This window comes from Octodon degus, unplaced genomic scaffold, assembly GCF_000260255.1.
Source record: "Octodon degus isolate 3935 unplaced genomic scaffold, OctDeg1.0 scaffold00044, whole genome shotgun sequence".
Classification (NCBI taxonomy): Eukaryota; Metazoa; Chordata; class Mammalia; order Rodentia; family Octodontidae; genus Octodon; species Octodon degus.
This window is the reverse complement of record NW_004524620.1, coordinates 2225595-2247309: the sequence shown is the minus strand read 5'-3', so window position 1 is coordinate 2247309 and position 21715 is coordinate 2225595. Positions and strand designations below refer to the sequence as shown.

The following is a 21715-nucleotide window of genomic DNA, read 5'->3' as shown; positions in this document are numbered from 1 at the left end:
TTTATCTTTCTTGAGTTATATTTTGACTAAATGACTAAAGTCAATTTTAAGATATTAAACATTATCACAATAAGAATATAGAAATGTAGATCATATTTATTTCATTATTGTAGAATCCAGTAGGCAGCAATAGTATCAAAAGCATTATTGAAACTAAATTTGAAAATTCAGTCCATTCTAGTCATTTTATTATACCTCTTACAATTCTGTTTTGTTTTGTTTTGTTTTGGCAGAACAGGGATTGAACTCAGGCCCTTGTGCTTGCTAGGCAAGTGCTTAGTCTACTGAGCCATCTCCCCAACCCCTCTTACAATTCTTTATGTAAATAAAACTTTGAAAACCAGAATAATCTTTTTGTCCTAATAAGCAGTACCGTCTTAATTTAACACTCATCCATTAACTAAGCTAGCTCATGGTGCATCACTTTGAATGGTATAATAAATTAATAGGTCCCTATAAATGTCTGTTTTATCTTTTTTCATAGAGCAAAATCTTAGAAGGGAAAGTTTTAAATGAAATGCTTTAGAATTAGCTAATAAATTCAATATAAATTATGTCTTTGAAATTACATAACTGAACTGAAGTCATCTCAACTGGTACAACTTGAGCTCTCTATGCTTTCTGTATACCATAAGCTGTCATTAGACCATCAAATTAAAGCAAGTAAACACAGTGAAGAAGAGTGACAAACTCTTAAGTCCTGGGAGTCCCGGAAGGTTGGGGCATTCACTGTGCTTTGAAATTATTTATCCAGATAATTATTTTCTTAATTTTATAAATTTAAAACTTTGAGAACTTTTTATTTGCAACCCAGAATTACTCTTGAGGTGTTTTCTTTAGCTTTGTATTTGAATTCTCCCTGTTTTGTTAATGTGAACACAACACCATTAGCTAAAAAGCCTTATGAATATTTACACCATCATTAGATATCATAGTTGCTTGCATTTTAAGATTTACTGTAGGCTAATGCTCAGTGCAAGACTGCTTAGTCATAGACAGCTATATGTTTACTAACATGCAAGCAGAACATTTCAAACATGTATCAATTACAGCATTTGATAAAACGAATCATATTCCAGAAGTCTTCTGTATTGTAAAAGTTACAGAAGTTTGTGAATTTATTATTCGATAGTACGTTTCACAAGGAGAAGATATTCTCAATTTAGCTTAAAAGAAACTAGGCTAACGGTCTGAACGTATAGAAACTTTTCCACTTTTCTCACTGACTGACATCAGATTTTTACCTGTTAGAACGTGGCCATTTCAGGTCACAGAGACAGCTCAGCGGTCTGAGTGCCTTCCTAGGCAGGTTCAAGGACCCAGGTTGCATCCTCTGTACCGCATGCCTGCCTGCCTACAACTCCAGCACTGGGGAGGCCGACACAGGAGGATCACTGTGATTCCAAGCTGCGTAGTGAGGCCCTGAACCAAATGCATAAAATTTAAAAAGAAAAACAAGACCAGAACTTGGCCATTTTGTATCTCTTTTATTGCAACCTTTTGGGGACTGTATGATAATTACTGTTGTTTCTTCCAGGCATATTTTTCTTGCCCCTGACCAGATTGCATAAAGTCATGACAGGTGAACTAGACATCTGTTGAAATAGATTTTTCTCAGGTTCGGCCGATTCTAGTATCAGGGGCAGGTGTCACTTTCTATTTGTTTTCTGTCATTGCAACATACGCACCTTTAGGGTAGAAAGCACTCCTCAGCGTATACCTCTTGTCTGATCCATGTGTATAGCTTTGTGAGCATCAGAATTTCTCTCTTCCCTTATTCCCAACTATCCTCTCCTCTCTAGAAAGTTCTTAAACTGGGATAGTTCGATTATGTAATTCCCCTAGTACAGTTTTTGGTCTCACTGTTGATTCTCTTGTGATATTTGTGGTATTTTGGTAACTTTATAACAGAAATCTTACAGTATGCAGTATGATTTAAACTATTTTCCTGAATCTCAGTGAAGATTACCACATTCTCTGTTACAGCAGCGTATTACTGTTGAGCCAGGGACATCGTACAGGCTGCAGGGGCTGACACCGAACAGCCTGTACTACTTCCGTCTGGCTGCCCGCTCTCCACAAGGCCTGGGCGCTTCTACGGCAGAAATATCAGCCCGAACCATGCAGTCAAGTAGGTGTCTCTCTTTGCTCGCTTTCTGCCCTTCCTTAGTAGCTTGGAGATGTTTCCACACTCATCTCCACGAACAAGCCCACGGACAAGCTAACTAGCCCGTAATCTGTGTGCTAGCAAGTGTCTCACTTGGAGAATCAGAGCACACCAGAATCTGTGCTGTTCACATGTGCGGTCCAAATACCAAAGCCCATTTCTCCATTTCCTACACCAGCAGTCTTTCAGAGAAGTCAGTAGACCCTCATAGGTGAGAAGTATGAGAAAGTGATCCCCCTGGACTCCCGCAAACAAATTCTATGGCTAGCGGCTAGCGGGCAAAATTCACTGAAAAGGCTACAGTGTAGTATGAGAAGGGAAATGAAGACACAGCAAAAGACAAGACTTTAATTGGTTAAAAGCGTTTCGGCCTTAATTTTGCTACAAACAAGTCTTTGTTTCACATATTTGTCCCTACTCACAGGAAAGGGCTTAGTTCTTTTTTACTAACTCTGCAAGTAGTACATTTGGAAGTAAGGAACATTCACAGGAAATCTGTATTTGGACAATTTTAAGAATAACGCAGTCATCACAAGCATATTTGCAGTTCTAAATTTTATTCTTTCCCCTCACATTTGACCTTTTTGGGAACTTTGCCCTTAAGTATAATTGAGTTTGCTGTATGGTTTATGCCCAGAACACGTTTTTTTAAATATAGTATATTATATAGGAATTCAGTTTTGAGGGGCAGTGTGGATAACTTACAATAAATATTATTCTTCACTGTTTAATAATAAATAAAGTCTACAGACAGCTATTTACCTGGAGAGCTTTACATCTTCAGTATTTTGGGGTATTTGTGCTTTGGACACAGCAATATATTCAGCAGATATACGTACTGTGGATGTGTTCAATTTTCTCAAGAGGTTCCTCTGTGGACTTCATACTTAGATCTAGCAATGAAAAAAAAAAAATAGATGTAGCAACAAACGTGAAATTTATATTTTTGAAAGATTACATTCCTTTCACACATATGATCTTTTCAACATTTCATTTTCTATAGAAAGTTTAAAGCAAATGTACAGAAAATTATGCTTAAGGGCAAAGTTCCCAAAAAGGTCGAATGTGAGGAGAAAGAATAAAGTACAGCTTTTGATGATAAAATTTATATTCTGTTATAATTGAAACATGATTATTCATGTGAAATTAGGATGCTGTTACCCAGTCCATCAGCGAATACAGCTTTTTCGCATCAAAGTTCCTTTCATGTAAAAAATTGAAGCATGTGTATTGCTGTGTTTTCTGTACATTGGCTTTAAATTCCAGGCAGGCTGATGGATACGACTATGGAAGATGATTCTTCTAAAATAAGACATTTAATTAAATATTACGTGCTTTAATAGTATATTTTATCTGGTTTACAAACTTTATTTTAAAAATAAATACATGCCTAAGTATATAATGGATGTTTTGTAGTCACATCAATAAAAGTGAAAATTTCAGTGTTGAATATTTCCTCCTAGAACAGGAAGTCTGAAGGCAGTGATCTAGTAAAAATATAATTAGCGTTTTAAATAAAAATTACAAATGATTTCTTGCCATCGTATGGACAGCTTGACTTATGAATAAATGTTATAGTTTTATAATTCAAGATGTAAGAACCTCTAGTTAGAATCAATAACAAATAATAATCTGGTGATTTTGCAAACCTTATTTCAAATTTATAAGGCTTTCCTGTAAGGATCTTTTGTTTTGTCAGTGCAAGGCATCTTCTTGTTTCGGTTGACTGTAATGATGAGCTGAGGGCCTGTAGGCTAGGAGAGACACAGTGGGGTGCCACTCTTGGCCCTTCGTAGTTAATAGGAAGGCTTCCACAGTCTCCATGTGCAGGAACGAGTGACCATGTGCACGATGCTGTGGAGGCTGAGGTGATGTCGTTTGAGTCCAGGATTGGAGAGCTGCCTGGGCAGCACGGTGAGAATTCCATAGCAAAGGAAAAAGCAAAAAAACCCGAACAAACTGCAATTATAGTGTAAGGAAATCCTCAAGTGATATTCAGATATAAAATTTAGAATCATTTCCTTAATGCTATCATATACATCAGTTTAAATATATATATATTCCTCTTGTTTGTTCTTTTTTAGGAATATATACTATTAACTTTAAAGGAAGTCATGATACCAGTTGTGTTGTTCTTTCAGGTGTTTTAATTTTCTCAAGTAATGATATAGTTGGTTAATTTGATGGAAAGTAATTGGGCAGACTAATATCTAACGGGCACTCTGAAAGTTTATCTTTCAATTCTTATGTAAGCTCACTTTGCATCCCTAGTTATGCACCAAACAAAAGCTTTTGCACAGAACTTATACCTTCTCTTGGTTCTTCAGTTCTCTTTGAAAATACCTTGTTAATGGCTGTGTTGACATTTTGTAAGGGAGAGATAATTATTACTCATTTTACCAAAATTTGCTGGTGGGATCTAATTCTTTAGCATTGGTGTCTCAAGAAGAGTTATAATAAAAATGCTGAAAGCTGACAGAGGGTAAGTACGTGTCACAGTCAAAATCAGCAAGCCTGACCTTGCCCTCGGGTAGGTAAACCTCGGAATATGCATTCCATCCTTCCTTGGCTGCATGCTCGCTGTATTTGGACTATAGTCAATGTTAGGGCAGCATCCGTGCTTCAGGCAGACGGTGTCAGATAGCGTGTACCCGTCTGTGTTTGGTGGGCTTTCATTTATTTATTTATTTATTTATTTTTAAGTTAGACGTGGCGCAGGGGCATGTAGCCATCATCGTAGCTTTTCACGGTCAACGATTCTGTGGCTGCATCGCCCTCATTCTAGAATGCAGAAATGGACAGTTAAAATGCATCTGTGACCCATCATCAGAATCTTGAATTTACGACAAAAACTAGCCTAACCTGTAGCCTTGCGGCCCGGACAGTCAGTATAGCGGGGTGGGGCAATGCTGAGGGATTGTTTTAGCAGAAGAGTTTAAATTGCAGGTAGGTAACTTTATTTGAGGCTCGATTATCTCAAAGTTTCATTTTCACACATCCCCCCCACCCATTATTTAACAATTATTTTTGGTCACTTGTTCATTCCTTTGTTTTATTCATGCTACTAAGCCAAGGTACATAAGTGTGTCTTTAAAATTTTAAGTTTCTAAGCCTTATTTTGATTTCGTTGCCCGTGTTGTTCGTTTATTTATTTTTGCCTTTTCTTTTGTTTTATCATTTTTTTTTCCAACCACTCCTGTCCTTTCACTCAAATCCTCCTTTAACTCACTACCAAAATAAGAGCCGTCAGCTCCTCCTCAAGACATTAGTTGTACCAGCCCAAGTTCCACTAGTATTTTGGTAAGTTGGCAGCCTCCACCCGTGGAAAAGCAGAATGGCATTATTACCGAGTACTCCATCAAGTACGCGGCGGTGGACGGGGAAGACGACAAGCCTCACGAGGTTTTGGGAATTCCTTCGGACACTACCAAATACCTTTTGGAACAGCTGGAAAAATGGACTGAATACCGGATCACTGTGACTGCCCACACAGATGTCGGCCCTGGCCCTGAGAGCTTGTCCGTGTTGATTCGAACCGATGAAGATGGTATGTTGCCTCCGCTTCGTCAGTTTGCACCCTTCTGCCAATCTCGGTCTGCTGTCTTTTGATAGGCTAAACGTTGTCCACCTTTCTCTGCTCATCTTCTTCTTGTCCAGCATTGCTGTTGTTTCTTCGGTATTTTTGCCAAAAGCCTGTCTTGCTACGTCCTGAGCACGTTTTGTTCCCGGTCTCAAGGCCGTGATTTTCTTGCCTTTGAAAGGACACTCCTGTGGTCTCGCAGCCCAGCTCTTCTCTGTAGAGCCAGCTAAAGTCTTCTGTGTTTTTCTTGGCTTTTTATGTTCACTTCTTATACAGTTTGAAGTTACCTTTCAAAACTGCCTTCTTTTCTTCTTGTTGCCTTTTTGTCTTGCATATTTCAAAGACACTGATGCTCAACATTTCGATTTTTGGCATCTGTTGTATGGAATACCTTTGATAAGAGGAAAAAAGAAGACAATGCATATAATCAAGAATCTTTTTATTCTGCTATTTAAAAAGAAACATTTAAAAACATGCGACAATCAACGATCCGTTTTTGTTATTATTTCAATGCGATACCTCTTTGTGCTTTAATGCTTTGGGCCTCAAAGCATCTTCCTTGGCTTTTGTACATTTTTTTTACATGTTTTTCTATTTCTCTGATACTCTTTTTTTCTTCCATTTTGTTTTTTTGCATTGGTCATGTTTTTTGATCTTTTCTTAAAAGGTAGAGCAGATTGGTTGCGCATTTTCATTGGTTGAAAATGTTTGTGTTCCTCAGAGGAGACGTAGTGGGTCTACCCATTTTTAACTAGAGAACATGCTCTCACTGGGTGGGACACGTGCCTATAATTTTCTTTTATCCGATGATGTTGTTCCAGTTCCTAGTGGTCCTCCTCGCAAAGTCGAGGTAGAGGCTGTCAACTCCACGTCTGTTAAAGTCTCGTGGCGCTCACCGGTGCCCACTAAACAGCACGGCCAGATCCGAGGATACCAGGTGCACTACGTGAGGATGGAGAATGGTGAGCCCCAGGGCCAGCCCATGCTGAAGGACGTCATGCTGGCCGACGCACAGGTGAGCTCCCCGCGACCTCTGCTCCTGGGGGTGGGCGTGCGTCACTGTGCAAAATGACACAGCCCCAGTCTGATTAAAAGCATGTCACTGTGTTTAGGAACTACAGATACTCTGTTCTTTTCACTTCTTCCTGAAATTGCCTTTCTAAAAAAAAAAAAAAAAAAAAAAATTGACTTCACTTGGAGCCGATTCTTACATTGGGGTAACAGTTAAAATGCACAACTTCTAATCTAATCTCTCAAATAAAATATATAGTCAAAACTAAAAACAAATTGACTTATTCAATAGGAAAAGATTTCAGCTGTACATTTTTTGCTGATAGGATCTGCTTTCTCCTGTACTATAACTGTTTGGAATTAAATTAATTTTTAAATATATGACTTTTTGCTACTTAAGAACTGACATTCCTTTTCTATTTTTAAGCAGAGGAGGATATATATTTGTATTTTCTCAAAAAAAAAAAAAAACCTGACATTTTGATTCAGAAAAAGGGCACTTAGAAAGTATGCTATGTAGTATACTTTACCAAGGTGCATAGGCATCAGAAGCTGCTGTTTCAGGTCCCAGAAAAAGGAAATAATCTCAGTGACAACAGAAGTTCAAGTTGCCTGCAGAAGAAGTGGGCCCCTCTGTGCTGAGCCAAGTTAGGAAATGTCGTGGCAAATAGTTGAGTACCTGGCAGATTCTTCTGGTATCAGTGCTGCGTTGCATAATCATAATTTCACAACTTGGTATTGTGACCATGTTTTAAAATAAGTCATTGAAAGTATTCAGTGTTTCTTCCTAAATTAAAGGTGATTCAAAGATAATCACATAAAATACTTGCATTCCACATATTTTCCTATAAGGAAAAGAAAGATTTGAAGTGATGACACCATGATGGGAACTACCTGTCAGCTGTGAAGTAGCTTCCCTCTCGGGCCTCAGAGGGTACTAGGGTGCTGGGAATATCCAGGTGCTTTGCTTAGTCAGCGAATTGATGGTAGGGCAGGCAAAGGGATGGGGTGGTGGATGTGTCCTCACTTCCCTGTGCAAGTGGGAGAGGCTGTGAGGAAGGTTAAGCTACACCTACAGTGGCCCAATTTTGTGTTCTTCTTTTTCTTTTCTGAAAATATGAGGACAATACATATCCCTGGGAATCTAAGAAAAGAATTTAGCTTGAAAATATACATAATCTTACACTGCTTCAGTTCTGAAACCTAACTACACGCATCTAGGATTGTAGATCATTTGTCCATCCTGAGTCCAGCTGTGTGTTAGAAGGCCGCTTCTGTACATGCAGGCAGAATCCTGGTGTCCCCCTGATATGAGCAAAGGACCCTCACTATAATTTGTAGATGTCTTTATTTTGCATTAATTTATAAAATAGTTCACATACATTTTCTATACCTATTGTTACTATGTTTTACTTTGGCAGGGTGCAATTATGAAAAAGAAAATAATGTGGCCAACTTCTTATCCTTCCTTGGTTCTATAAATTCTTTCATTGCAAACTTTCCTTATTAATGGCTTTTGACTGTATTTAATTTCATTTTTATCTTTTTTTTATTTCTCTTCTACTTTGGCTTTTCGTAATTGCTGGTTTTCCTATTTTTCCCTTCCCATCTCATTTGTTCTCTTTGATATTCATTGAAACACGCTACAGAGCATAAGTCTTCATTGGGATTCTATAGGTTCAATAAAATGAAACCTATTAAGCTACATAGTAACTTGAAGTATATAACACAGGAAATAAGTCAAAATAAATATCATAAAATAGGATATGATTATAAGCATTAGCTTTGTTCTATACCTTCTTGATTTCTGTAGTTCTGTGAATCATACATTTATTTATATAAATGTGTAGATGTGGCTGGTTTTAGCAGCAGTAATAACACAACCTATTTAATTTTATGCCCCAGTTGTACACTTGTACATGAGGTTGGCTACATTGTAGCACACTTGCATTCTTTGGAGTTTTATTGCATCCACTGTTTCAGTTACTTAATTTTCCTTTTATTTAGCAAAAGAAGGCAAAGTTGTCTTTAGAAAGCAATACATTTCTCCTCATTTCTTCTCATTTTGTTTTCCCCCAACCTTCTTAATCTCAATCAGTGGGAATTTGATGATACTACTGAACATGTGAGTAATTTTTACCTGCTTTGTCAAACAGACAGACTCTAGACTATTCTTTTCTGATATCATTCTTCATAGTGTGCTTGAATTTGTCATTATAGTTGGCTTGAATGCATGAACTAACATACTTTTCTTTTAAGTTATCTTTATTTTTCATGTACTGTTTGTGTCGGTTTTTGTTTTGTGAAGTCAGCATGGTGCTGTGCATCGCATAAAAACCAGGGGCTCATGGTCTTCCTTTTGATCTCTGCTACTAACTTCCTGTGCCAGTCAGAGCAGGCATGCTTTGCATGGAGGCAGCACAAACTGGAGACATCAGGTTGTTGCATACGGGTTGCTCAGTGTCCTATAGCAGGTTAGATATTCAGTAGATAATGTGACATAGACCTGGCATTCATTTAACTCCCCCTAGAAATGGCTGCTCTTTTTTGTATTAATAAAGATTTGAATGAAAATAGATGGATCATGCTCAGATGCATCTCACTATGGAAGGAATTATTTGCAATATATTTGAATGGGTGGGTTGTGTTATTTATTGAAGGCCTGTGTAGATACTGCAGGAAATAAACATGCGCAACCTCTGCCTCTTAGTGTTTGCCATCTAGCTAGCCAGAAACATGTACCATTCTGAATAGTTCTATAAGATACAGTGGAAGACACAGCCTGCAGCCAGGTGTGATAGTACTTTAGGAAATGAGTGCCAATGTTAGTAAGAGCTGTGAATTCAGAAACAGTAGATCATGATGCTGAGGGAGACCCTAAAGCACACTTGCGACTTAAGGGGTGACAGGAGATGGGAGAGGTAAGAGGTAGAGAATGAGAATGAACGAGAGTGAGTGTGGGAGAGCTGAACACGGGCATGCACACTGATTTACACAGCAGCCGCCGTCATGGATGCAGTTGTGAGTGATCCAGCTGACCCTGACCTTGCCAATGTGATAACAAGGAAACCTTTGGGCTATCTATGACCACATCTAAGAAACAAAGTACAGTCAAATGTTGGCAAAATCCTAAAGCTAAAGGCCTGGGATCTTTAATTCTTCATTCCTGGGGAAATACGAAAAAATTACAATGAAAGACAAAATTTATAAAGAAGGTACGTTTTCATTCAGTGTATGAGTTTATTGCACAAGAAGTTTTTGAATGTTGGAAAATATCTATACAAAGTATACGTTCTCAGACTGAGTAGGTAGCAATGTTTATAAACTTTTGTCATGACAGTTAGTCACATCATACCTGACGCAAACAGAGTAAAGGAAAAGTGGTTTACTTGGGCTCATCCTTTCAGAGAAGCATTCCCTGGCCAGCTGACTCCATTGGCTTTAGGCTTTGGTGGAAGCAGAAGCCTCATGGCAGACAGACCTGGCAGAGGGAAGGTGCTGCCGTCATGGCAGAGCAGAGGCAGAGAGACAATGACAGAGAAAGGAAGGTGCTGGGAAGAAGACGCGTCCCTAAAGCCATTCCTGCATGACCCATTCCCTTCATCCCCGCACCACATTGTCTGTGTCCCACTCATAAGGCCATGTGAGAGCCCTCAAGCTCAAAGCCCTTACCAAGGGCCCTTTAGTGATCAGTACTTCACAAGGTACATTGTGGGGCATGGTTTGGATCCCAAACATAGCAGCGACTCGCACTAAGAAATGCATTGTACACATGTGCCTCACTGAAATGCAGGTTCTAGAAAAGCGTACTTTAAACACATACTGAATTCCGAAAGTTTTGTATTCCAATCTACTCTACCTTTCTCTTTGGGAGGGGGGGTCTTTTTTTTATTTTAATGCTGGTCTTGACTAAGATTGTTTCATTTCTTGACCTACTAAATGGGATCATTCCCTGCTGTTTAGGAAACATTGACTGAGTGGATAAGTTAAGAGTTAAAAGTTAATAAAAAGCAAAAGGGTTCTTTTAATAACTTAGTGATGAAGTGATCAAAAATGAACAAAGTTGAGGTGACAGAAGGGAAAAAGGAAGAGTTACGACCAGTATGTTAGAGGAAGATTTGACAAAAGCTTGATGATTAAGAATCAGGAAGAGGTCAGAGATAGTACATAAACATCGTAAGTGTGTGAACATACATTAAGCTCTGAGGAAGGGGGTCTGCATCTGGGGAAGATTTTTAAGTTTGTTACGCTGAATTTAACACTGGGCTAATCATAGGGAAATGTTCAGCAGACTTTTAAAATATTTGTGCCACTTTAGCTCAGCAGAAAAATAGGGGATGGAGATAAATTTGGGATATAGTCAGAAAGAATTATTCTAGGTTTCAGCATTTAAACAGATTTTCCAGAACTGGATAGAATTACAGCACACCAGTGCTGCAACAGGACTTCAGCAAGGTCAGCTTTTAATAGTCAGGGATAAGACTGGTGGCACGGGAGGAAGAGAGAAGGACATGAGCAACAGTGGCCATTGTAGTAAATGAACTTCCTCACCGAGGGTCTTGAGGCCACAAAGGAAACACACACACACACACACACACACACACACACACACCCTTAAAGAAGGAAACCCTAAATCTGGAGGTGATACGATCTTGACAGACAAATGTGTCCCGTGGAGATTGTCCCATTGGAAAGGATTTGCTATCTTCGAATTGTGGAACCTGTGGTGTTCTGTACCAACCCGAGCCTGGTTGCATAAATGAGAAGCTTCCTGGTGGCCCAGATGGCATGTGTTTAATACCTACACCTCGGTAGTAAAATCAAGCCTTACTTCTTGTGAGTTGTAGCTTGGCTGCTCTTCAGCAGTGATCTAGGGGGACCACCAAAGGTGGCCTTTCCCTAGCACAATTGTTTTGAACAACCAGTGTGTCTACCCTAATTTAGAACACTGCTATGAAATAGCTTACTTGGTTTTGATGTCCTCTGAAATGCAAGTGAGACCATTTCAAGGTCCTGAAAATGAAATATTTTCTACAAATAGTCCATTCTTCTGACAGAGAAAAAAAATCTCCCGTGGGTCTTCAGGATGATCCTGAAATGCTTCAATTTCCACAGTGGTGATATTTCTACTCTTTTGAAAAAGCACCTTGTCAAAAGCTGTCATATTTGAGAGCAGCATCACCAATTGAGTTTGATAGTGCCTATTAACAGCCTTACTAAGAAAAATCCTGCTCTAGTCCACACGATCTACTCTGTTCACTTAACACTGACACTGTCTTTAGATTTGGAATACAGAGACATTGTATATTTTCTTAAATTTACCCATATTCAATTTTTAAAACATAACTATGCCAGAAACCCTAAGTGATATATCGCTTGTGTATGGCTGTGTCTGTATGTCTGTTGTGCAACTCTGAAGAAAATGCTAGAACAAGTCTATAGCTCCTAGTGTCGAGAGAATCGTGTAGGCCCTGATTTGAAGGAATAGGTTCAAAGATCAACTGGCCATCATTTGGGCTTTAGTAAAAGAAAATGAAGAGATTTTGTATGTAGCTAATGAGATTTAACACATTCTAGTCAGTTTTCACTACAGATTAGTGCTAAGCTTCTGTAGGACTCAGGTTCTGCTGTGTTCTTGCTCTTATTTCCACTCCCGAGGTTACCAGAAAAGTTTCTCTTCAGTGTGTAAAGACTGTGTGCCTTATCTGTACAGCGAACTCACAATGAGTTACTGGAGCCCTGAGAAAATCCTCAGGCTCTCAGCACATCTAGGTCTAACAGATCAACCATCCGGCACACTGCTTACCTGGTGGCAGGACAGATTGTTCTTGCATCTGCAGTATCACCGGTCCGTGGGCTGACTGCAGTAGGTGTACAAGAAAAGATGTTGGCACGAAGTCACAGCAAGTTTATGAAATGCTAGCTTTGAGGCATAGTTCTAGGGATTACCCAGTAGAACTCATTTCATTTCCCAATGAGCTCTGGAAACCTATTATTAGTTCAACTTGCATTGGGAAGTGCAGGTACATAGGGGTAAGCTCCCTTGAGCTGGGCACCAAGCTACATGGATAAGGCAGGTTTTCATTCAAGAATTGAGGAAGCTTAGCTCTACATTCTGGGTTCTTTAACTAATATCTCCCCCAAGCTGCTTCTTATGATACCTGAAGACCCAACTTCAATGTCAGCATGCAAAAAAGCCCCACAGCATGAGCTTCAAGCATGAAATCTCTATGTTTCCCAGGCCTAGCTGCAGAGGGTATCTGAGCATGCCCAGAATGAAGGTGGATGGTCTAGTCTTATCCAGGGCATTGGTGGCCTTTTTGACTCAGCATGACCTTCCTGTGTCATTTCAGGACATGATCATTTCTGGGCTACAGCCTGAAACCTCCTACTCCCTCACTGTCACAGCCTACACCACCAAAGGAGACGGAGCTCGCAGCAAACCCAAACTGGTGTCCACCACTGGGGCAGGTAATTGTGTCTGTCTGTATGTGAGCCTTGAACTAAATGCTACTAACTTTCCAAATGGTAGGAGTGAATTCTGTTATTCTTTTATTGTGATAAAATCAGAGGAAAAAAGTGCATTGTGGTCAACTTTTGTGATTTTTTCCTAGTTCAGGAGAAAAATATGAGTATGTATTTCTCTGAAATAGTCAGTTAATCAGAAAATACTTTTTTCAATACCTACCATGTGTCTGGCCCCATTGCCATAAAAATAATGAACTCTCATGCAGTTCATTTTATGCCCTAGTTTATGTAGTCAACAAACAAATTCATATACAATAAATGGTCAAAGTATGATAAGATGAAAAATGGAGGCACCTATGCATAGTAGGCATCAGAAAGCCTGTACCAGCTGGGATCTCAGTGAAGAAGGTATGAAGCTGAGAGTGAGATGTGAGGGAACTCTCAACACGAAGGTCCAGGCTGAAGCATGTCGCCTGTGAAGGCGCGCAGCAACTTCAGCCTCCTCACAAGCAACACTTTCTTAGAAGAGCTGCCACCTTGGATTCATTGCTAGCTTTGCTTTATTTTTGTCATTTTGTCTTTGTTCCCTTCTGCTTTAAGGATTCTAAAGAAGGGAAATTGAACAAAAGTTAGGAAACAGGAAAGGAAATGAAGAACTTGGAGAAAGCTAGCTAATACAAAATTGCTCCTTTCTGAAGCACAAAGCCTCTGAAATGTTCTTTAGATTTACTGTTTGGCCACATTAGGAAAAGCCAGCATGAACGGAGCTCTAGCATTGTAAAACTGATAAATCAAGAGATAATTACAAAGGGACTCTCCTCCAGCGCCTCGCTAGAGCCAGCTCCTGCAGAACATTGAAGCTGTGATTTGATTTACTATTCCAGACTCACTTCTCACACAACTTTTTAGGAACACACCTCGATGAAAGGCATAAAGCAAAGAACAGCTGTGATGCCGAGTACCCTCCTGGGTGCTGTGCTCACTGCCAAATTTGTCTAAATGTCATAAGATTTGCCTCGCTTGCATCCTGCCACCTGGAACTGCCTCAAGCAGCAGGATTACAGATGGCAAATTTCCTTCAAGGCAGGGTCTTATGGTGTGTGTGTGTGTGTGTGTGTGTGTGTGTGCACGCACGTGTGTGCATGCGGGCACTTGCACTTCTAAAGAATGTGGTAGAATCAAACTAATTTGGCCTCATTAGGAAATCCCTGTTCAGTGAGGGGCATGATGGGAAATGCCCAGTGTTGGGCTCCTAAAACTGTTACCTAAAATTGAGGAAAACAGGTTTCTTTCATCTACTTTCATAACTGGACACAATGTCTTCTACAAAGCACCAGACTCCTATTTTTATGGCGATCATGGAATGTGGAGGGGAAACCTGAGAATTTATAGCAAAGATACCTGAATCACTGGATGAGGAACAATTTTATCAAATTTAGTGTTAATTAATTTAGTGTTAACTTAAACTAGCTTATTACACTTTAGTCACAATGCAGAATATTTCTAAGAAATGTGCATTTCAGTCATCAATCAAATTCTGGCAGAATGTTAATTCTCAGTTTCAGGTCTTTCTTAATCAATAGAGCCTTGGGTTGTGGTGAAGGCATTTCTGAGGCTGGAATGAAAGTAAGACCATCAGATGTGATCATCCCTTCAAGAGAAAAGCTCCAATTTCCCCTAGTGACAACCTCTCTACTGTCAGCACTCTCTAGTCACGGTTCGCCCATATGCAATTAGTGAACGTAGTAATTTGTTTTATTCTTCAGGCTATCATAAAAACATCCTCAGATAGTTGTGCAGCTGAAAACTCAAGAATCCTCATGAAATTTTACTTTGACACGACAAATTCTGATTAACACATGGACATTTTTTTCTAGAATCTATACCCAATCATATCCCAAAAGTTCTGATCATAATTTAAGTAATCTGTAAGATTTATGTAACCTGAGGGATGCTTTTGAATGCAGCATTGGCTTTTATGCTTCAGTGATTCTGACATGTTTGTAGCTTCTCTGTTAATACTTCCATTGTTCTGTATTGTGATAATTAGTCTACTGCCTGAGGCCTTGGTGCGTATGGTAACCAAGAAATTGGTACTTTGACATTTACTCTATACTTCACATGAATTTCAGCCCCATAACAAACAGCTGTATTTAAGGATGATCAAAAGATGGCAGTGGTGTGGAGAATTTCAGATAGCAGGGTTGGGCCAGTCAGTGTTTGCTGTTGCTTTGTATTTGGTTGGATTGATGTTAACCTGAGAAGCCATTGCAGCTGAGGTCCTTGGTTGCCCTCTGGAGATTATTATTAAGAAGTAGGGCTAATTGCGTATGTATACCATTTCTGAAATCCTAAAAGACTTTATGGGGGAAGGATAGAATACAAGAAAAAGAAAAACTAAGGAGTTCCATCCTCTCCATAGCAAACATGAAATAAAAATACTCCAAATGGAGGAGAATTTCTATGCCACATTATAAATTAGTGTGAGCTTATTTACTTTGCAGCTGGATCCTTTCTGTTTCTCCATCGTGTTTATTAAGGCTCTGCTAAAACTGACGGCTAAGCTCATTTGAGTATTTATTTCAAAGTCTTCATCTTGTCAACCCTCATGCATCAGTACAGAATGAGGCAGAGCCATTAGTTCAGTGGTTAGTGTGGCTTTCAAATTAGCCCCTGTGATAACCTTAGGGCATCAGAAACCTTGAGCAAGACTGTGTACAGCACCTCAGTGTTCCACCTCTTCACGCTCTTAACTCAAGAAATAGATGTATTAGATGGCACAGGCCCCCGTATGTGCGTCTTAGCTATCCCACTCAAATGTCTCTGGCACAGTATAAGACAATGTGGAAGAAGAATAGTTAGTAAGTATTTCATGCATACAGCTTCTGGAAGCCCCCAGTGGAATGGTTCTGTTGTGGTTACATGAATTGCTGGAGAATCCTAATGAAACATGCATGAAATGCTGTAGACTTCTCTGAATTTCTTCTCTTCTCTTCTCTTCTCTTCTCTTCTCTTCTCTTCTCTTCTCTTCTCTTCTCTTCTCTTCTCTTCTCTCCTCTCCTCTCCTCTCCTCTCCCCTCCCCTCCCCTCCCCTCCCCTCCCCTCGCCTCGCCTCTCCTCTCTTCTCTTCCCCTTCCTTCCTTTCTTCCTTCCTTCCTTCTTTCTTTCTTTTTCTTTCTATTCTTACTTGTTCCCTGGGTAAGACAGCACAGCTCCTCAGAGCCTGCACATTTAAGCTGCATGTGTATTTCCGTTATTCATACAGTTCTGGAAATTTAAGGCATCTCTTTGCATGGCCAGTCCCTCATGAGTTGATGTTGGAAATCCCCCATCTGCCTACTTCAGCCTTCAGTTCTTCTCTAAACCTTCCACTCTTGCTGCCTGGTGCTTACAGGCTGGTCATCTGTCCATTTCAGACTCAGTTAGACTTCTTTGTAAAGAAGGGGTGCTGGCAGCGGGGAAGAGAATGAAACCTTCCTGGCACTGCCGTGAAGCTGGCAAGTCTGAGCTGATGCTGTGACTTCTTGGACAGCACCTATTCTCAGGATGGCGTCAGCTGTCCTTTCCGTCCCAGAGTGTGAAGGTGCACGCCAGCGCTGAAAGCAGTGTCGACCACTCCACCCTAATTGTGACTTTCACAGAAGAACCAACGAGCAGTTTCAGTTTGCTTTTTTCCTTAAATTTTCTGTCAATTACAGTTCTCTAGATTTATACCTTACTAATACTGTATTCTGAAATGAAATAGCAAAAAATAGTATCATAACTAACAAATGTTTTAATATAATTTATATTTATGGGTTTTATCAGTATATTAAAAGTGCTTCTAGTTACCCTAGATTTCTGTGCATTTTGGAGAGGGAAGATGTACAGTGTGCATGCTATTATGCAGCTTCTTGGAGCTGGAACTTTGTAAAACTTAAACGTTTAATAAAGTTCATGTCTCCATTGAATGTGAGGCTTAGTTCCATGTTTACTCTAGAGTGTCAGGTGAATTTCATTCTTGAAGCTATTTTCTGCCCACTGCCCCATTTGACCATAGGTTTTTCTTATCACTATTTCATTCTTACCACATCACTCATTGTTATGGGCATGTGACATAAATGCTGTCCATACATAGAAATTAATGGAGTTTGTTAATGTCTACTAAAAGTGCTATATAAAACTAAAATGATAGTTAATATATTCAAAATAAAATATGAACCAAATTTGAAAAGAAAGACAAAGTAACTTCTCTAAAATGGCATATGGGTTACATAAAAAAAATGAAAATAAATGAAATAATTCAAGTACAATCCAACTTATGAATGGTCGACACTGTATGGATTCTCTAGTTGATTGTTAAGGTGTCTAGCTGTCTTTTTCCCTGAGATAATGTGAATATGTAATAGTTTGGTTTCTAGGTCAATCTTCACTACCTCTCTGCATAATTGCCGCTGCAAACTTCGGGACCTGGTTTCCCTTGCATTGCAGCTTAGCTGAGTTACTCAGTCTTAGCAGGAATCATAGGCTTACTAGGAATGTTTCTAGCATGTGAACCAGAACTATTACCCCATTGGTTAAGGATAGGAAGTATCTTAAAGAATGTGTTGGTAGGGGCCTGGCTAAATAGTCAGCAGATTAAAGTGCCTACTTAGGCAGACACAGGGGCCAGAGGTTCGATCCCTGGGCCTGATGTGCTGGCTCTGCCCCTGGGGTGAGCTGAGATGGCAAATAAGACTGGGAGTGGTGGTGCGTGCCTGTAATCCCAGCTCTTGGGAGGCTCAGAACAGGTGGCTCACTACGAGTCCAATCTTCATAGCGAGACCCTGTAGACCCTGTACTAAATACAAAAAAAGAAAAAAGAAAAAGAATGTGTTGGTAGGCAAAGCACATCTCCTTGTGGGCTACAAGTTTCTGACATATAATGCACAGAAAGATAAGAAATCCCTGATAGTAACTTTGTATGTCTTGCCTCTTCACGTGTCCAGGTTTTTAAAAAATTCTTTTTTTTCCACCTTTTGTACTATTTTTCTGTCTTCTTTTGATGAGTTTCATTTCTTTTTGGTTACAGTTATGTTTTCTTATCTTTCCCAATCTTAAGACAGTTCCTGAAGAAAATCCTGATTTTTGTTGCTGTCTTTCTCTATGTACTCTAGGAATAATGTACTCTCTTTTAAAAATTTCTGTATTAAAGTGACATGACTTTAAAATAAATAAATAGTTATGGTACTAGTTCCTCACCATAAAATGGTTACCACTGTATTCTTTTTAGTGATAGTTATGATTAATCCTAGCAGACTGCAGAGAACATTATTTTACAATCTTGTTTTCTTAATTTGTATACAAAATGATGTGGAGTTTGTGTTGTGGCTGTCAGAGCTAGATTTGGTTTGTGGTATTCTCGCTTGAGGAACTCCCATCTCTCAATGACTGAAATGTGGGCACGTGTACTGGCTGTTCTCACCACCTTCTCCCGTGTGCTCCAGTTCCAGGGAAACCCCGGCTTGTGATTAACCACACTCAAATGAATACTGCTCTCATTCAGTGGCACCCTCCTGTGGACACATTCGGACCCCTTCAGGGCTATCGGCTAAAATTTGGCCGCAAGGATATGGAGCCGCTCACGACTCTAGAGTTCTCTGAAAAGGAAGACCATTTCACAGCTACGGACATCCACAAAGGAGCATCCTATGTCTTCAGGCTCTCGGCCAGAAACAAAGTGGGCTTCGGGGAGGAGATGGTGAAGGAAATTTCTGTTCCAGAAGAAGTTCCAACTGGGTTTCCTCAGAACCTCCACTCGGAAGGGTCTACTTCAAGCTCCGTCCAGTTGTCATGGCAGCCACCTGTCCTGGCAGAGCGAAATGGCATTATCACCAAGTATACCCTTCTATATAGGGATATCAACGCCCCCCTCCTTCCAATGGAGCAACTGATTGTTCCAGCTGATACCTCTATGACACTCACTGGCTTAAAACCAGATACCACTTATGATGTAAAAGTACGTGCTCACACGAGCAAAGGGCCCGGGCCATATAGTCCCAGTGTCCAGTTCAGGACACTTCCTGTGGATCAAGGTAGGATTTGTCTACTTGTGGCCTTCCTCCTTTAAAGGAATATCAGTCTTTGGAAATCAGTATTTTCAAGCTATAAATAACTGATCGGCCCATTCCTATTAATAGATTCAGCAAAAGTGGAAAGGTAAAGTATCTAAAACTTAATACATTTTGGATGCATTAGATTTCACTTATAGAATGCCAAGCAAGTCTGGCCGACAGCATCCCCATGTTGTCAGGTAAGAAAAGCACAATGTAGTTGGCTGAATTGGAGAGGAAGGAGAGCCCTGTGAGAGTGGGCGGTAGAGTCATTGCTCGGCACAGGTAGGCCAATCATACTTCACTGTGCGCAATGTAGGCAGTGTCTAGAGTAAGCACCATGATCCGTGGTGAGAAGGACAGGTCCCATGTCTTTAGGAATAGTTTAAATACACTGTTTTTCCTTTTCCAGCAGTGTTTGCAAAAAATTTTCATGTCAAAGCAGTTATGAAGACTTCAGTGTTACTGTCTTGGGAGATTCCAGAGAATTATAACTCTGCCATGCCTTTCAAAGTAAGTTGCTTTATATCATGGGTAAAAAGTGGAAGGGGTGTTTCATCAGGGTAAGTTCTTTGTAAAGCTTGGAGACTGCTTTGATGTGAGCGTCTACTTGCTGCTTGCATTTGTGACTTTCGTGGAGAAGACTTGAGTTTGGTTCTTTGGCTGCTGGAGTTTTCCACCCTGACAGCAGCAAGAGCTGTACCCCGGGGCTGATGTGACCTTTAGGAGATCTGGTGTTCTGAACATGCATGTTTTACATCAACCCTGGTGCTTTGCTGCCGGAACATGAAGTTCACCCAGTTACCACTTGTTATAAAAACTCAGGATTCTTGGAGGCTTTTTAAAATTTGTATATTAGTCTGAATTGTTGGCTCTTTATAACTCTGCTTTACCATTGCTACATATAGAGAAAAAATAGCAAGACATATATGTTTGTGAAAGAGGGTGTACAAATGTATTTTGGAATATAGAATATAGTTAGAATATGATTGAAACCTTTAAAGGAAATAGCATAGATAGTGTGTGGAAAAGTTTGTGAGAATTTGTGTACACATTTCCACTTACATAGCATACAGCGTACAGTCAAACACTGAAGAGTTAGTGAATTTTTCTATGCTGTGTATGTTTGACAGTAGCATATCATTCATATCATTATACTGTGATAATTTATAAGAAAATTGATGAAATCTCAATCTTGAATACTTAAGGGCTCAGGAATTAACACCTAGAATTAGAATTCACCTGGCCTGTATTTCCCAGTATCAAGTCAGTATTCACTTAGACAGTACACTTAGCCTCCAAGGTAACCCAAGTTTTCTGATGGGTTGTGTGTCTCTAGATTCTTTACGATGATGGGAAAATGGTGGAAGAAGTGGATGGCCGTGCCACCCAGAAGTTAATTGTCAACCTAAAGCCGGAGAAGTCCTATTCGTTTGTGCTAACAAATCGTGGGAATAGTGCGGGTGGGCTGCAGCACAGGGTGACAGCCAAGACCGCTCCCGATGTGCTCCGCACCAAGCCTGCCTTCATCGGGAAGACCAACCTGGATGGCATGATCACAGTGCAGCTGCCGGAAGTTCCTGCCAATGAGAATATAAAGTAAGTTGACAGGAGGGCACGAGAGACCGGAAAAAGTTGTGTGTAAATAGGAACAGTTTTGGCCACTCTTGCTGTCATTGAGAAAACTAAACAAGAATGGAATATCAATGCATTTTTATACCTACAAAACATTGACTTGTTTATTCGTTCTGCAGATTGAAGAATATTATTAAAGTTTATGGCCAGCTCAGCCTACCCTGGGAGTGGGGTTGCCATAGCATGTGGTGCCAGGGATTGAACCGCAGTCCCTGCACATTTGCCTAAGCTTGCCTAAGCAGGTGCTTTAGACTGCTGAGCTATCTCGCCGACCCAGCAAGAGAAAGGTGTTTATATTTTTCCTGCCAGTTTATTGAAGTATAATTGATCTGTGAAATGTTGAACATCATTAACATATAGAACCCGTGGGTTTGGTGATGAGCATTTACCCCTGAAAGTATCGTGAAGGCCATGCACGTAACAAATGCTTGCTGCTAATCAGCCTCCGCAGGGGTCAGGCAGTGTTTCCGGGCTCCATGCAGAGAAGGTGGTCTCTCTCCTTGCACTTACACAGTAGAGTTATTTGAAGGATTTGGACATGTGTCAGTCACAGTAGAGTTCTGTGATAGAGAAGACAGACTAGGAAAGGGAGGCCATGGGTGCAGTTCTTAACCCAGGCTAAGTATTGGGCCTAGAGAGCCTCGAGAAATGACATCTAAATTGGGCTTGAGAAAGGAGTGTGGCAATGGGGTGTGAGACAGAGAGTATCACAGAAACAAGAGCAGGACGGGTGCGAGTTCCTTACTGCGCATCCTGCTCGTTGTAAGGCTCTCCAGCTAGTGC

At 40.1% G+C, this 21715-nt stretch overlaps 1 protein-coding gene across 1 annotated transcript in view; it reads left to right on the top strand.

Moving 5' to 3' along the window:
- The window catches only part of Ptprd (protein tyrosine phosphatase, receptor type D), a 437469-nt gene that overhangs the window by 249377 nt on the left and 166377 nt on the right, over positions 1-21715 (top strand). Inside the window, exons 10-17 of the mRNA XM_023715852.1 lie at positions 1987-2131; positions 5409-5714; positions 6569-6762; positions 8857-8883; positions 13112-13229; positions 18692-19279; positions 19713-19810; positions 20637-20896. Coding sequence (XP_023571620.1) covers positions 1987-2131; positions 5409-5714; positions 6569-6762; positions 8857-8883; positions 13112-13229; positions 18692-19279; positions 19713-19810; positions 20637-20896 — 1736 coding nt within the window. The remainder of the gene's footprint in view (positions 1-1986; positions 2132-5408; positions 5715-6568; positions 6763-8856; positions 8884-13111; positions 13230-18691; positions 19280-19712; positions 19811-20636; positions 20897-21715) is intronic.